This window comes from Phalacrocorax aristotelis, chromosome 10, assembly GCF_949628215.1.
Source record: "Phalacrocorax aristotelis chromosome 10, bGulAri2.1, whole genome shotgun sequence".
Taxonomy (NCBI): domain Eukaryota; kingdom Metazoa; phylum Chordata; class Aves; order Suliformes; family Phalacrocoracidae; genus Phalacrocorax; species Phalacrocorax aristotelis.
Window position 1 is genome coordinate 25,900,220 of NC_134285.1, and position 17,573 is coordinate 25,917,792.

Consider the following 17,573-nt stretch of genomic DNA (forward strand, 5'->3'; position numbering starts at 1 on the left):
GCTACTGCCCCAATTATAGGGTTTCACAGCTTGTTTCCACCTTGCAGCAGATCTGGATGGGATTTTCAGCAGTTGAGACCTGCTTCTACTTATGTCAACGGTGACTGACTGCAGCCAAACATTCCTGAAGAGCCAGCCCTGGCTATTGATCCTGCAGGGCCCAGCACAGCCCTGAGGGTAGCAGCAGAGTCATGCCTACAAGTGCGATCATAGGGCAAAGCAGAATGTGGCAGGGACACACACACAACACAGTTATTGCATCCCAGGACAGGGTTTTCCTCACAACGTTGTCCCCCTGCTTTATTCCGGCTGCGATTCTCCCCTGCCGAAGGATGAGGCAGGATGCCACAGGGTGGGATGTGGAGCTGGTGGCAATGGGTCAGCCTTCACTAGAGGACACCGAAAGGAGCTGCGCTGGTGGGGGCCGAAGGGGGACCCTCCTCTGCTTCTCCTCAGTGACTGACAGGTCTGTGACATGGCCAGAAGCCACAGTTAAAATCTGAGGAATGCCAGGACAGACAGGTCTGGGTGGCAGCAATGTAGAGCTGATACACCACACCATGGCAGGTTAGAAACAGTGTGGCCAGCATCCCTGTCCCTTCCATAGCAGGTACTTAAACCCCTGACGTGGCCTGGGGAAAGGCAAAAAACCCCGAGATAAGAATTAGGGTGAGGGATTTGGAGATAAAGAGGGGCAGCGAGGGAAAACAAACCCTGCGGCAAGTAGGATACTGGTGCTAGAAATACTATGTTGAATATTTTGGACCTAGTGTGATAAAGATCACATAAAAAGTGTCCTGACAACCAGAGCTGGCTTTTCAGAGCCATGAAGAATGCTGGCAGAATCACACAGGGTCAATCGGAGGGTCAGGATGGACAGGGAGGGATGGGGGATCACCAGGGGTGCCTAAATTCAGGTAGATCTGGTACTCTGGCAGCCCCAGAGCCTGGTGATGGCTGAGCAGTTGGTCTGGGACAAAATGTGGGGGACTGTGGGAATGCCCCAGCTTCTCCCAGATGGCAAAGAGTGATGGCAACGGTCCCCACACTGGCCCAGAGCTCCGGCCACGTCCCTGGGCTCTGCTTCGGCAGAGAAGGGAAAGACTTTGCTGGGACCGCAGTGCCGATGAACTGCTTCCCCCCCCTCCCCTTGCTTGCAAACATCGTCATCTTGTATATAAACACAAAATGCCAAAATGTGAGTCAGCTCAATGGCAGTTTGGCTTCTGCACAGGAACAAGCCAATGAACAGCAGAACTACAGTCTGCAGAGGTAATTTATTCTTGTTTTAAAGGGTTTCAGCAAGTCACTTCATGACAGGTAGAATATACTCCCATGATATTAAAAAAAAGAATTTAAAAAAATTTAAAAATAATTTTTAAAAGTAATTTTTTTTTTTCAGTTATGTGCTTCCCATTGATGAGAGGAAACCTTTCAGTCTCAGCTAGCGGTCAAACAAACCTTTTTTAGCTTTGATGTACATTAGAGAGAGGAAAGAAATGCAGACAATATCTTCCTATGAGCAGAAGATTCAAACTATATAAGGGTGGTGGTTTTTGTTTTTTTAATAGCTGCTAAATAAGTTTTGTGGCTCAATGCCGTGATCCAGCACAACAAAAGATCCTATTCACATGAGGGAGCAGATCTGAGACTGCCTCAGGAATCTTAATTCCTGAATTTCTCAGCTTTTTTCTTTTTTTTTTTACTAACATAAAGAATCTCAGTGAGCCAATTATGGGGATCTTGACATAATGTCGCTTCTTACGGCAACAAATGCTATAGTTTAAACTCCATTCTGTAAACACTCAGGCATGTACTTACATCTACATGTGTAAATAATCCCATGCAGGTCAGCAAAACTAACCACGTATATAATGTTAAGCGCGTGTAAAAAGCATCTGCAGGATTGAGGCCAACGATTGCAAAACAGTTTAAACTATAATCCTCCATTTTCATTAGTTTCTTGAAAAACTTTGACTGAGAGCTTGAATTTCTTCCTGTTCTGTTGAGCGAAAGGTGATTTTTCTCCCCAGGCAGCCTTAGCAAAAACCTTCCTGTTGTATTTAAGTTGTCAGACTTCAAAAATCACATTTTCCATGAAGGACATTCTGCCCTTTTAACTGAGAGAGTTCAACGTTGACACCAATTGGGTAAATAAAGGTAATTAAAGACACTTACTATTTGCTCTACATAAAAGTCCTCCAACACCACAGTCTGGTAGATTTGGCTGCTTTTGCTAAATAAAGCAGCATCTGTAGGCACTGGGAGCATCCTTTGCTCCTACAAACGGGGCGTTAATTTTTCAGCCTAACACGTATTTCAAACAAGACCTCAGCCGCAAAACTTTACATGTTCATCCTATCTCTGCCAACGTGTTCTGCGTTTTTTCACTTTTCAACAATGTTTTCTTCCCATCTTATTCCCTGGAAACAACTGGGCATGTCACAGAAACATAGATTCGCACTTCGTTTTAAACATGCTTGTTTGGAAGGTGTGCACTGCTCTTTCTGCATTCCTGGTCCATTGAGAGGCCAGCAAAAGTCCTTAATATTCAGAGAGTGTCAAGCACCCCATGGATATTATCTGAGAGTGTCAAAATGCTAAAATTAACGTCGCCTTTTGGTAATTCTTAAGTACTTGAGTCTGAAGCCCCAACAATAATCTTTTACTGTAGTCTTGTCTTGAGGCAGTGTAAATAATACCTTTAAGTTATAAAGTGTGAGGTGCAGCAGCAATTGGCTCAGAATGAAGCCAGGTTTTAAACAATTCAAATGCAAAAGATATCACCTAGCAGTTGAATCAGTGCACCGTGCTGGCCCAACCAATTTCAGTCACTGCACTAACACAGCAGAGGTATAATTTCTGGTTTCATCAAAAGCTTAATCCTACTACCACAGCAATAAATTGAAATAACGGCTAGTTCCCATGTCTGAAGATGGGACAAGGGTACTCTTTCCAAGGTTATAGAACACAAGTGTGTAGAAACCATCTTCAAGACAAACTGAAAATTGATATAATGCTTTCTCAACGCCTTCCACTTCACGCTTGTCATGTCTTTGCTAAATCGCTGAGATATACCCACTCTGGCCAGAGTAGCGAAGGTCATCTATATTCCTAGACAGCAGCCACGCAGGTGACATCTTGGGTACAGCTGAGAAGAACGTCCTCATCTCTCCTTTCTGGGCAAAAAAAGAGAAAGTCACAAAAAATCCAATATTACTGAGTTTGGTTGGGGTTTTTTTGGTTTTCTTTTTTTTTTTTTTAAATTATTTTGGCACCCACAGTAGAGAATAACAGATTTGTAGTTAAAATACACCGTGACAGCCTGAGCCAGGGAAAGAGAAAGTTAATCTATTCCTGGATGTGGTTAGGAACGCTCTGTTGCTCCCACAGCGAACGCTCAGCTCAGACAGCGATGGCTCTCACCACATCCATTCCCAGCTCAGTGCCGCTCAGGGTCACCTTTCTATTGCAGATCAACCGAGACACGGGATCAAGTCACAAAAATGCCACAGCAATTCTATTCTCCCCAAAAACCTGAATTCAAAAAGGGCTTGGTACATGCAAAGCAAATGTTTCGCTAAGTTTTCCATTGTGTAATTCCTTGCGGCACTTACCATCCTGCAGCCAGGATTTTCTGTGGATTTACAGCAGGTCTTTCTTCCAAACCTGTGCCGTGTGCACAAGATGATTGCATAAGCCTGTAATTGTGCTGGTAAATTCTCATCCCCACCTCTTTTTGGTTGAATAATCCAAATGCTAAATATAAAATGTGTTGCAACTTGCAGCTGCACTGTTGCAAAAATCAGAAAATGGTAAAATTGTGTGTTGCAACGTTTGCACCTGTTGCAGAAATGACAATTTCCCCAAACCTCTACTGTTTTCTCCCTAGCACTGCAGGAAGATCCTGCAGCGTCACCCTACGAGTAAACTTGCCTGCAAGGTTGTATCAATAGTTTAGACCTGTTTAGCTCTGAATAGTCACACTAGTTTAGAATAGTTTAGTTCTGAGGGTCCTTTTGCTGCTCCCATAAAAAGAGACCTCCCCTATCCATAAAGATCTTCACACAGAACCTGTGCTATGGAGACAGGTTGTCGAAGTTAAGTGAGCTGTGCGAAAAGAAAGGTTTTACTTTCTGTTTCTCTGTAGCGCTGGCTTCATAAACCATATTTTGTGAGAAGTTGTGATGTTATACAGGTAGAGGAGCACATACAAGATCTTCGCGGCTAGAGGGGAGCAGGTCGCATCACTGCACAGGAAAACCACACGTGGACATCTAAAGACAGATGAAAAGCTTCCAGAGGAAGAAAAACACATCAGGACTTCCCTAAGTTGAAGGGTTTTTTTCCCCTCGGCCCAGTAATGGTTGCATCTCTCATCTGCTCAGGGTTCGAGACGGGTTACTGTTTTTTTTGTTTGCCCATTAGGATTGCCAGCTCTTTATGGAAGGTAAAGCCAGTTCAGAAGACTTAACGGAAGCACCAGCGGCAGTCATTTGCTGGCACCAGGAAGAACGCAAGACTGGCCTGCAGCATGCCTGAAGGGAAAACCAGGAGCGTTCATGGGAAGGTGGCACACAACAAGCGTCTGCCTGACAGCCTCCTGAAACTTTATTTTTACTGGGTGGCCTTTTGTAGTATGCTAAAACTTCCTGACGCTACACCTGCAAGACACGAAGCCGAGCAACTTGAGAAGTGGAGAAAGGGTGAATTAACACTGATTATTTTTCTACTTCTTGGCCTGACTTGGAGCCACAGAAACTCATTTATATCTCATCAGGACTATTTTTACATGCCTTTTCCCTGCCTTCCACCTATTCATGGAAGTCCTGCTGATGACTTTACAGTGTCACTTCCCACTAGTAGACTGCAACTGTCATTTTCACTGTTTTTTACTGTTTTATGCTCTGCTACGAAGCAGAGTTATGGCACAGCAGCAAGAGTGACTCAACTCTACTTTGGGACTCCTGGATATGCACCACTGTAGCTGATCTCTAGTCAGTTTTATAGCTTCTACCCTGCCTTCTTGTCATCATTTCTTGATGGCTTAAGACTTTGCTTTAGCCTGGTTGCAGCCTGTCCCTTTTGTCTCCCTAATTTGAACATTCTGAGAAGCTGCAAGCAGGTGGAGTGGGAGCTTCATGCTGGGCTAGTCTAGGTGACATCGATGACTGCCACTTGTACAGTCCTCCTGATATTTATTCCTTGGTGCTTCCACCCTGACAGTCCCATTCATAGCAAGCATAACACTCCTACTTCAATTAAGAAAATGCCTTCCCGCCCCACTTCTTTAAAAAAAAAGAAAGCAGTGTGTCACACAAGTTCCTCCACCAAGTGTTCGCAGTGACAAAAGCACATTAGATGTGGCTGTATTTGCAGACAAGACTGGTACTTCCTTTCTACAGAAACAGAGCAAGTTTCTATTTCAGGCTTTGCTGACTCAAGGCTGAGGTACCCAAGCTGATTCAGCAGCTTGGCAAGCCTGGAGAACTTCTGGTTATGAATGGAAGGAACAGTAAATTTTAAGTTTGTCTTCATCTTACAGAAATGTATATTCAAGTGAAGTCACCTCCTGGTGGCAGACATTTTGCCAAATAAGTGGTATAGTCTGCATTTCTTTCAGCATAGAAGGCCACTTGGATGAGACAGCCATAAAGCCTGCAAGTAAAATCCTGGTCCTACAGAAGCCAGTGATTCCTGCTCATCCGGACCAGGTTTTATCCTCCCTCTTGAGGTTCAAGTCACATTAAAAGATCTTCTACCGCTTAATCACTTATTGGTGCATCTCACCTGGGATATAAAATCATGCCAGTAATATAATATTTTGAACTGCAATTTCAGAATGATGAAAACACAGAACACAAAACCAACCTGCCTGCCCTGAGGAAGTGAGAAGAATGCACCACTTACTCAGCTTCCCTGGCTTCATATAGAAAAGATGTCAAAGGTAAAAGCCTTGTGCTTTTCTGTTACAGACAAGTGAAATAAGCATCCTGTTACTTTTCTAATTTTAAAAACCATGGAGGTAACATTCCTCCAAAATATTTTCTAATGTTTACCTGTTAGTCTATGAACAGAAGTTAGGAAAGTTTCTTTTTAAAATCCTAACGTGAGTTCTTTCACCTAGAGGTTACCAGGATTCAAAAAAAAGCTCATAATGAATGCTGGCACGTCAGCAAGGATGCAGATGCAGAAGTTTGTCAGAAAGCGAGATCCTGCTATTTATTAAGGTAAGAAAGTAGGTAATGGGGCACCTGAGCTGTCTCCCTCGAACCTTTCTGTCTCTGGATGGACTAAACAGGTTTTAACATTTTCTTCCAATATTTATGCTGTTTCCAGGGCCAGACAGGATGAATAGCCTCCACCCATGGCATCCATGCCGCCTTTTCTTTCAGGCTGTACGTTTTGCTTTGACAGCATACAATAAAAGCCACGAACTTCTAAATAGCATTCCTCCTCCCCGACTGCACCAACTATATGGCATTAATATACGCTGTTGTTCTAGCCAGCTGTTCCCATGTCATATTCTTCTGCCTCCTGAAGGCGGTTTGTGAAGTCTAAAAAAGCATCATGTGGGTTGTCAAATTTCAGAACCCCCCTAAATAGTTTCGCGCAGCTCCAGCAGATAAGCAGTGAAGTACAATATTATGAGCATGAAACAAAAGCCAATCATTAGCGCTGACAAAGCTGTGCCTCTGAGAAGGGAAATAAATTCAGTTCCGTAGACTAAATATGTATATTTAGTGGCATGAAGGCAAAAGAAGTGTGCAAGTAGGATACACATTTGCCCAGCTATTGTACTGTAAAGTATTTCCTCTAACTTGGTCTTTGAGAATAGAAACCAGCCACAGAGTATTTTGGAAGAGCAGTCAGAGTTCTCCACAGGAAAACGGCACAACCCAGAACGACCAGACACTAACCAAACCTGGGACTCAAAACCAATACTGCATGGTAGCTCCCAGCTTTCCCAAGGCGCGCTAACTGTGGCTGCTAAGAAAGTGACCCAAAGGAAGCATCTTCCTTAAAGGATGCTACAAACATTACCCATGCAGAGGCTGCCGTAGAGGAGCATGCTGACCGTATTATATTCCATAGGGTTAAACTCCTCCTGGACAAAAACAAATCAGAAGGTGGGGGGGGGGGGGGGGGGGGCGGGATAAGAGATAAAACTTCAAACCACTTCCTGTCCTCTATGACAAATTTTACACAAGCTTGAAATAACTACAAGCATCACTGGCATTTCTTGATTTCTGCTTACATGTATTTAATCTGCTTCTTGAATTCAACGGAGAAAAATCCTCATGATAAAAGCAAAGTGAAAGAATAGCGTCAGTGACATTAACACCCTATTAGAAAAATTCAGTCTTTCGGGAGGCAGCACTAGGTTTTTCCCAGCCAGAACCGAGCTAACAAAAGTCAATACAAGATAACTCCCCACCGTGTGTGTGGTGTATGTTTCCACAGAACTTGATAATGACAGAGGAAGCTGGGGAACGGCTGGGCCAGTGAGTGTTGGGTGACTCTTTCACCCAACGACCAAAAGAAAGAGCAGGATGGGAGTCTACACGTAACAAACCTAGTGGGAGCTTCCTTGGGGGAGAAAGGATTCTGAACAATCTTGAAATCCTGATCTGAAGCTTACCGAAGGAGGGTTTTGATGAGTCAGATGTCTTCTTCAGTCCCACTTCACTGCCCTTTGAACCAATATGGAAAGCTGGGAAAGAGGAGACTACTTCATTAGCAGAGATCAAAAGCAGTCTCTGACTAGCAGCCAGAAAAAATCTGGGATCATGTGGGTCACTCGGTTAAAACTTGTGATCTAGCCAGTATCTTTGATGTGATCCTGTTTATTCTAAGAACGCACAAAGTCCTGCTTTATTGTACACGTGGGCAACAAGACACACTTCCCCAGCTTCTCAGTCTGAGCTTTGCTTCTGCTTGTCCTCTGTCTCCTGCACACACGTACCTCCGCGCCTGAAGGGTTGGTCTCTTCTGCGTGCACACAGGGACAATACATACGAACGGCCTCTCTCTTCTGACTGCGTGAGTGCACCTGTGCACGTGAAGTCTCTCTGTGCAGCACACATGTACCTGGAGCACCCCTTTCCTGGGCACGCACTCACTGCTGCACACACACAAACCCAAGAGTTTTATTTTGAACAAAGGTACATTCCTGTACCTTCATTTTAGATACTCTTGAAAATTAAATCCTACCCAAGCAGGTTTCAGTAATAACTAACCAATTTGAAGGGCCTCAACTTTTACTGCACTCTCGGCAAACCATGTTTTGCTTATTCACTGCCCATGTACTCTTAATCGCCCTGGATCAAAGGCATTGAATGAAAATCATGACCTTGTTGATACCAGAAGGAAAACTCCCATCTTCAACTGGAGGAAAACGTAGCCTGGTATTCTTTTCAATGACATCCTGATTTACTCAAAAATAATATGAGCTTAAAATATTTCCTATTTCCCCCCGCCCTGTATTTTAGCTCTTTGTAGTCTCTAGCCTTTTAGAGGGGGCGTTAAGGAAATGCAGCTGATCCAGACTGGCAGTTGTGTAAGGATGTCACAAGCAATAATAAAAACCCAACACTATCATAAGGCAAGGCTAAAAAAATTCATGCTGGAATTTCAGTAGTTCTTATATCTCCAATTTCAAATCATCCACTCTCTGCAACCACATCAATCTTACAGGTTTATATCACAAAGTTAAGAAACTTAGGTAGTTTTACCTTAAATTCTTTGCCTAAAACTTGTTTCCTTTTTCCACCAAATTTCTACAGTACCTTTGAATCCTTGGAAGCTGTTGAATTTATTTAATCCTCCAGATTAAATAAATTCATCATCCTTTATGAAGTTCAAATGTAACTTAAAGTACATTTAGATGAATCAATAAAAAGGTTGCAAAGAAGTCTCAATCAATTTATCAATTAATAGCCAAGCCTGGGAGGCTGTCCCTCCTTTCTGCCGTTAGCTGAGGGATTTCTTTCTTCCCAGCAATGTTTATGTCAGAGCGGCACGGTAAGCAGCACTCGCTATAAAACATTGATCGGCTGAGCCATTAGTTGGAATTTGAGAGACAGCTATGTCATAGCAAAACCAAAACCATTATTGCTATTTATTGGACTTTTTTGTTATAGATTATTTTGGTATTTGAGTATGTCAGGAAATAAATAATTCTTCAAAATCATAATAAAAACACATTTCACAGCATGGTTCCTGCCCAGTAAGTAATATAATTACAAAGGCAATGGAAAGAATCACAGGTTTCAGTTCCAGTAACTGTGTGGCCGAGCGTTTGGAAACATCACCTGTGAGCAAGGGTGAGGGATGGAGAGCTGGGAAGAGAAGGGGAAGAGGCTGAAGCAAGTGCTGGGAGAAAGCCTGCGAAGGAGGGAAAGATACGGGCCGCCTGGGAGGAACAGATAATGCACGGGATGGAGCGGTGCGGGCGAGATAGCGTCGGGTATAAACAGGGGAAGAAAGAGGAGAGGAGAAAAATAAGCCAGCAAGTTTCCAGCAGGCTGCGGGGAGGGATGCGGAGCGGCTGGAGCGTTCGCTGAGCCGCACGTTCCTCGCGCATGGCAAATGCCAGCGATGCCAACGGCGGCGCTTCCCCGACCCGGGAGTAACCGCGGCCCTGAGGGAGGCGACCGTCGCCCCCGGGCAGGGCAGGGCGGCCACGGGGGCGGCGCACGGCGAGAGGTCGGGCGCGGGGCTGAGGGGGACATGAGGGGACCCTGAGGGAGCCAGCGGCTGACCTGCGCCCGCCCCGTCCCGCCCCGCCCGCTGCCGGCGAGGGGCCGCCGCTGCCTCGGGGAGAAACAAACCACCCCCACAGCCGCCCCTGAGGAGACGGGGCGCACTCGCGCCCCCGCCCCTTAGCGCGGGGGGGGGGGGGGCGGGCGGGGTGCGCGATCCCGCCGCGGCGCTGCGCCCCATTAGCCCGCAGCCCTCCCCCCCCACCCCCCGTCTCCCTCCGGTGAGGAAGATGATGGCGGCGGCGGCCGCCCGCGCCTGAGCGCGGCCCCGCCGCTCCCCTCCCTCTCCGCCCTCCCCTCCCTCCCCTGGCAGGGCGGCGCGCAGGCGGGCGGGCGCGCAGGCGGGCCGGCCGGCCCCCGCCAGGGCACGGAGCTCCCCGCGGCGGCGCGGCACCACCCCGCCGGGAGGGGTGACGGGACCAGCCCCGCCGGGCCCCGCGGCAGCCCAGCAGCGGCAGCAGCAGCAGCGGGAGGAGGTGGCGGCGGCGGCAGCCGTGCTGAGGGGCGCTCCAGGGGCACTCGCTGTCTCTCGCCCGGGCGCTGCCCGCGGCGCCGGGAGAGCGCGGGGCGGCCGAGGGCCCAAGGCCCCGTTGGCGGCGGGGAGTGGCGCGGAGGGCCGCCGGTGCCGTCCCGGCTGGGCGGGCGAGGGAGGGAGGGAGGCGGTGCGGCGCGGCGGGAGCCGGCCCCTTGGCGGCGGCCCTGAGGGGAGCGCTGCCCGGCGGGCGCGGGGAGGAAGCCGCCGCCAGCTGCTGCCGACATGGAGGAGCGGTCCCCTCCCGGCGGGGGCCCGGCGTCCCCCCCGCGGGACTGAGCGAGCGGCCGCCCGCCCCGCGCCTCGGTCCGGCTGCGGGAGCGGGGCCAGCGGCGGGCGGCAGCCCCGGCCCTGCTCGGCCGGCGAAGGCGGGCGAGGCGAGGGGAATATGCGGGGCTGCCCGCGCCCCAGCGCCCTGTGTGCCGAGCCCGGCGAGCGGCGGAGCCCCTCGGCGCTGCCCGGCCACCCCTCCGCCCAGGAGGCGGCGGCGGCGGGAGGAGACTAGAAGCGACTTTCCCAGGAGCCCGGTGGCATCCCCAGCCCGAGAGACCTAACTCCTGAGCGGGTTCTTGAGAAGGAATTGACAACATGGCTTCCCCACCGCACCAGCAGCTGCTGCATCACCACAGCACCGAGGTGAGCTGCGACTCCAGCGGGGACAGCAACAGCGTGACGGTGAAAATCAACGCCAAGCAGCACCAGGGCTGCTCCTCTTCCAAGCACTGCAAGTACAGCATCTCCTCCAGCTGCAGCTCGGGGGAGTCGGGGGGCACCCGCCGAGCCGGTGGAGGTGGTAGCAGTGGCCCCGGCCTCCGCCGGCAGAAGAAGCTGCCACAGCTCTTCGAGAGGGCCTCTTCCAAGTGGTGGAATCCCAAGTTCGACTCCAACAACCTGGAGGAGGCTTGCATGGAGAGATGTTTCCCGCAGACCCAGCGCAGGTTTCGCTATGCCCTCTTCTACATCGGCGTGGCCTGCCTTCTCTGGGGCATCTACTTCAGCATACACATGAGAGAGAAACAGATTGTTTTCATGGTGCCGGCTCTGTGCTTCCTCTTGGTATGTGTAGTGTTTTTTGTGTTCACTTTCACTGAGGCTTACGCCCGCCATTACGTACGGACTTCACTGATACTCACCCTCCTGGTTTTTGCTTTGACTCTCGCTCCGCAGTTCCAGGCTCTGAAACCTCTCTCAGGAAGTGGTGACATGTCCAATCAGACTCCCCCGGCAGATCCCACAGACACTTGCCTTTCTCAAGTGGGCAGTTTTTCTATGTGTATCGAAGTGCTCTTGTTGCTTTACACGGTGATGCACTTACCCTTGTACTTAAGCTTGTTTCTGGGACTGTCGTATTCGGTCCTCTTTGAGACCTTCGGTTATCACTTCCGCGATGTGAACTGTTTTACACCCCTTGGAGCCGGTGCGGTTTACTGGGAGCTGTTGAGTAAAGCCTTCCTGCACATCTGCATCCACGCCATTGGTGTTCATTTATTTATCATGTCCGAAGTCAGATCGAGAAGCACGTTCCTGAAAGTGGGGCAATCCATCATGCATGGAAAAGACTTGGAAGTGGAAAAAGCCCTGAAAGAGAGGATGATTCATTCTGTTATGCCAAGAATAATAGCCGATGACTTAATGAAGCAGGGGGATGATGAAAGTGAAAACTCCGTCAAACGTCATTCCACCTCAAGCCCCAAAAACAAGAAGAAGAAGCCCTCCATACAGAAAACTCCCATAATATTCCGTCCTTTTAAAATGCAGCAGATAGAGCAAGTGAGCATTTTGTTCGCAGATATTGTTGGCTTCACAAAAATGAGTGCCAATAAATCTGCCCATGCTCTGGTGGGACTCCTGAACGACCTCTTTGGACGTTTCGACCGTCTGTGCGAGGACACTAAATGTGAGAAGATAAGCACTTTGGGAGACTGTTACTACTGTGTAGCTGGCTGCCCAGAGCCCCGGGCAGATCACGCTTACTGCTGCATCGAGATGGGCTTAGGTATGATTAAAGCCATTGAGCAGTTTTGCCAAGAGAAAAAAGAAATGGTGAACATGAGAGTTGGTGTTCATACTGGGACAGTCCTGTGCGGCATTTTGGGAATGAGGAGGTTCAAGTTCGATGTGTGGTCCAATGATGTCAATTTGGCCAATCTGATGGAGCAGCTTGGGGTGGCTGGAAAAGTCCATATTTCGGAAGCTACTGCAAAATATTTAGATGATCGTTACGAAATGGAGGATGGAAAGGTGATGGAGCGAGTCGGTCAGAGCGTGGTAGCTGACCAGTTAAAAGGTAAGTGCTTTTATTTTGTGCTCAGTCTTGTTTCTTTTTCTTTTCTTTCATGAGGAAATATATTTTCCCTAGTGCATGTTTTTTGCTTGCTGACTTGCAAATTGAACGCATTTTGCATTTAACTCCGTGTCCTGGTGCTCAGAAACACCATGGGAATTATGGAATAAAAGATGCCATGGAGATAAGTGCAAAAGATCTGGGGTACTCAAAATGTACTTAGGCTTCAAAACTCCCTCGCGCTTCTTGTGAGAGTATCGCATCATAGGGAGGAGAAGGTTAATGTGTTTGCTGTCTGCAAGAGGTTTTTGGTTTACTGTTGTGTGTCATCCTTTAATTCAGTAAGTAAACTTGTTAATTGACTTCATGTGCCATACATAGAGCATATGTGTTTTGCAGAATTATGTATATCTGTGAAAAGTTTCTTTTGGCATTGGGAGAGTTGGGACTGCGAAGGCATTTGGGAAAAATGACAGCTGGATTCACAGAAAGAAATGAGCACTGTAGATTTGGCAGTTTGGTATAGCAAGTTGTTACAGTTCGAAGTGGGGCTGGAAAAAGTTACTCAGGTGGTTCAGTGAGCTGGCAGATGCTCTCGTTTCTGCAGCTCTAAGGATTTGGGATGAAACTGCAAATTTGCCTTTTGGAAAAGAAAATGAGTGATCTTTCGGTTCCCCGTATGGCATGTGTAAGGGTCCGATTTTCATTTTTTTTTACAAGAGTGCTAATTTTGAAATTAAACCCTTGACTGCTTTCTGGCAGCACTTAGAAGTGCGTGCAGGAGGATGGTACGTGCTGAGGGTTTAATTGTCTCTTTAGTAAAAGCTGTCTCTACTGCTGTGCCTTTGTCTCGCAGAGGTATGGTTGTCTGCAGTGCTTGTAGTCCAAGGTGGGGAGCAGACGAATAAAAATGGGAGCAGAATATGTTGCAAACCCTTTTATGCTATGTGAGTTTATTTGTTCTGTTGATAAGTGTACCCAGTTTTATAAAGTAAGCATGGAAAATAGAGTGGAAGAAACCAAAGGAGTCATAGGACAGCATTGTGATGGAGGAAGGAGATATTTGTTGCAACAAATACAAAACGAGGCCAGGATGGTTGTAGAAAGGTCAGTGAGTAAGGACGGGGATGGGGGGGAGAGTATTGCAAAACAGGGGTGGAAGAGGGAATGGCAGGCCACTTGCCTGCGGCAGGTGCTTGCTTTGACGTGACACAAATACTTATTTTTGGTGAGCTGGCTGTCCGCATGCATATGGCAACAGGGCTGAAATGAGAGGCTTACGGGGAGGAAAAATATCGACGGTGACATTGGTGGCTGGAAGCCATAGAACTGGAGCAGATGCGTGTCCCTAGGCTTTGGCTTTCTGTTTAGCTTCTAAAAATACAAATTCAGTTAATTTCTTTAATAACTGTTGACACTGATGTATTTCGGTGGAAGTATGCCTTCAAGAAAAAAGGATCAGACATCATCTCTCCATTACTCTTAGCTGAATCTTGCTGTTCTGGTGAAAAGAAATGGCACAGGTTGTAGAGAGACAGCCCTGTGATATTTCCTCCTCCATCTACCTTTACAGCCTCATGCAGCATGAAGGCTGTGTTGTAGCAACAGATGAAACCTTAAGTATTTGCTAAATTTATAACTGTACTCAGTACCATTAATCACTGAATGACATGAACTTACTTGTGGAGACTGATGGTACTGCTCTTAAATATTTTTATTTATTTGTTTATATGTTCTAGGAGATCACAAGAGCACTGTGTAGAGCAGTTATACCCCATGCCAGGAGTGGTTTTCATGGTCTTTCTCAGACTTCTGTTCTGTCCTTGGTTTCATTTATTGCGAGAGGGATAGGCTGCTGCATGTTGTCAGTCCAGTGGTTCAGATTTTTGCAGCTTTGAATGCCTTTCACAGGTCCTGCTTTGGCCAGGACTCTACAGATGAACAAACTGAGGTGCAATCTAGATAAGATGAAGTATGCTTTGTGGACTGACGTTTTGATGGTCTCTGCCTACCCTGAAACCTAGCTGTGAAATCAGCTGGAACATCATGTGGTAAGAATTGCTTTAAGGAGGAATATGAGTCAGGGTGTTTTTCCCTTTCCCTTCTGTATTTTGTTGTGGAACTTTAATTAGCTTCCATTTCTTATCAATGTCTCATATAGTTATCGAAATCAGAGTCTGTGTGTACTTCTAAACCAAGCAGACCTATGCCGTGATGACCTTTATCTGCAGGTCTATGGCACGCATAGTCCCTTTCCCTCCTGTTCCTGGACCCTCAGGGGCACATGTTGGGTGCCGCAGAGCTGCCCGTGTTTTCCTGTTTCGTGAGTACTTTGTTCTGCAGTCAGATTACTTGGCTGATAGGTAAATGGCATTGGGGCGGGGGGGGCGGGGGGAAGGCAATGATAAAAGCATTCTAACAGCAGTGCCACAGGCTGGTGTCTAGAACCTGCTACAGGGGAGCGTTTTGTTAAGGAACAGCTTTGAGATTTAACGGAGTAAACAGATTTCACCTCTTAATTAACTGTCCCCTGCCAAGCACCTGCTCTGCTTTGTAACGGAGGTGCTGTTAGGAAGCTTTGCTTTACTATTTTCCCCCCAAATTTGTTGATAGGAATTTTGTTGTGGTTATTTAATTATGTGATACATCATACTCTTTTCAAGTAGGAAAATGCTGTGGAGATAACAGACATAAGCTTTGTTTCCCTACTGGTACTTCATTTCTCAGCTTCCTTTCAACCTTTGGTATCTTAATGATATCCTTTTTTTTGTGTTGTATGTCTAGTGTATTATCTCTTAATTGTAGGAGTTGCTGCAGAAGTCATAGCTATCTTCTGGAGGCTAAGTCAACATGATCAAGTAAACTTTTTATAGAGCAAAATGGGAGGTGCCAAGGACTTGGTTCCCATGTTATGCACAATCAGGACTTTGGGGTGCTCCTGGAGCAAGTCTCTTGGCTTGGTTCACCCAGAAGGGATCCAGGTGCAGCTTAAGGTGTGCACCAAATCAGGGAACATAGGAGTGAATTGGGCCATCTGCTTCAAAACTGTGCTCCCCTTTCCGTTTGAAATACTAGTGCAGATGTACCATGAGTTGTCCTAGTGCTGTGCTCCTTGTTTTTTGGCATAGATGAGGCAAAACTGAATTTTTCTTTCCCTGTGCTCTTTTGTGGTTCACTGAAATCTTAGGACAGAAATACCTTTTTCTTCTTCCTTTGCTTCCTTGGCTCCTTATTGCAAGAAGTGGGGCCCTGGTAGTTCCCTGCTATTTCTGACTTCTGAATTAAGTAGATAGTGCCTAAACCAAACCAAAGAGAGCAAGCCATTGATGACCTTACAATGTTTTTCCCAGTTTCTGACCACTCTTTGTTTTAAGATTGCTTAGGCCATCTGTTTTCACAGCACCTGACCCCCTCGGATGTGAGGGGAGTGTAGGAGAGCAATATTGTGGTGATTTTTTTGAGGTCCACAGGATTTGAGACAATTCACTTTTTCTGTTTTCTTGCTGAGCTTCCTAGCAAATACATTTATTGAAGACCATGAGATACCAAGAGTCACATAATACTTGTCAATGTGTCCCTTCTGAACTCTGGAGACCTCAGGATATAAAAAGTTCTGCTTATGGAAATATTTTTGTTTTGCTCTGTTCTTCTTGGTTGTTTGCATTTCTCTTTCTTGTTACTTAGGAGGTCACAATATTGCTATTTGCCAGCCAGCCAGCAACTCTTCCAGAAATACCAGGGTCACCAGCATCTTTTTTTGAGTGTTCAAAATATGTAAGCATGTTGGGCAAGAATGCGTTCTCTGTTTACAAAGCATAGTGCAGCAGAGCCATGATTTCATTTGGGGCATTTGTCTTTATGCTGATACTTTAAGAAGAGTCACTGTTATTGAAGTTCCCATTGAAATAATTCCCAAACTTTCTGCAGCAAGACACCTCCTTGTTCTGTTTGCCTCAAGGAATGGCTTTATTGCTGAGTTTCAGTTAGAAGCCCTGGAAGATACAGACATGCTTTTCTCTCTGATTTTATTGTTTGCTTCATTGTGGATAAAAAAACATAAGTGGATCTTGTGTAGTCTGTCACCTGGCTAACCAAACCAAGTCCTGTGGCAACTGGTGGCCACTTCTGATAAAGCAGCTCAAAGATCTGCAGCTTACTGAATAGTCTTTCACTGTTCTCTGTTTCTTTTAGTATTGGCTTTACTGTTAAACATTTTTTAATAAAGCAAATCTGTTATAAAAGTCACCATTTTGCTCAATATTGAAACATTTTAGTATAAGGTAAGGCTGCTATTTCTCCAGAAATAGCCTAGCTCTTTACATGGTGCCAGGCTGTGACCAATGGGATGCTCTTCCCTTGACAGACCATGGGGTACAGCTCTGCCTGGTGACCTGACACTCTGCTGCTGCTTCAGGTTGGGGTTACAGGGAACACGGTGCAGGTGTTCCTCAAAGACAAAAGTCTCGGGTAAGGTTATGAAGAGATAAGTCATTGAAGTTTTCTTCCCTTCCTCCCCTCTGTGGCTGATCATGGGAAGACCATGATTGCACCCTGACGGCAACAAAGTCTTCCCTGCCTGTCCCATCTTCTGTCTTGTACCAGACCTGTGCTTAGAGGACCTGTGGCTGTCATGTGCTTCTGGAAGTTCATATGTAGAAGAAAGATAAGATGAAAGTTTTCCTTAGCTTTCTGATCCCAGCTTGTTGGACGTAGTGTAAATCTAGAAGGCTCGTGCTGGTGCCAGCAGACAGCTCTGCACAGATTCAGCTTTGCCCTGTGGCTTGGCTAGGAGTAGCTTTAGTCTCTAACTAGTGAGTGTTTTTGGGGTGGGTGCAGGAGGTTAGACTGCTTGTCTTGTGCCTTGCGAAGCTGCTGTGTAGGTCTTCCCATTCAACCTCTAGTTTCATCACATTCAGTAAACATAAATCTTTAGATAACGGCTTCTTATTTCTTGAACTCATTTGTGACAGACGTGTTAATTCTGGATTTCATG

General features: G+C 46.7%; 1 protein-coding gene and 1 long non-coding RNA gene across 4 annotated transcripts in view; one reads left to right on the plus strand and one right to left on the minus strand.

The window, feature by feature from the left end:
* Window positions 1-1,704: 1,704 nt before the first annotated feature.
* LOC142062880 (uncharacterized) lies at window positions 1,705-7,717 on the minus strand. Its single transcript, XR_012662576.1, has 3 exons — window positions 7,643-7,717; window positions 3,618-3,669; window positions 1,705-3,179 (listed from the first exon to the last, which is right to left on the minus strand). It is a non-coding gene; the product is annotated as an uncharacterized LOC142062880 (long non-coding RNA).
* Window positions 7,718-10,673: 2,956 nt separating this feature from the next.
* The window catches only part of ADCY9 (adenylate cyclase 9), a 93,930-nt gene continuing 87,030 nt past the window's right edge, over window positions 10,674-17,573 (plus strand). For 2 of the 3 annotated variants that reach the window (XM_075106034.1, XM_075106035.1), the window contains exon 1: window positions 10,674-12,583. In XM_075106034.1, the coding sequence (XP_074962135.1) occupies window positions 10,885-12,583 (1,699 nt within the window). In that variant the 5' untranslated portion in view covers window positions 10,674-10,884. The remainder of the gene's footprint in view (window positions 12,584-17,573) is intronic. The other variant, XM_075106036.1, reaches the window with a different exon arrangement.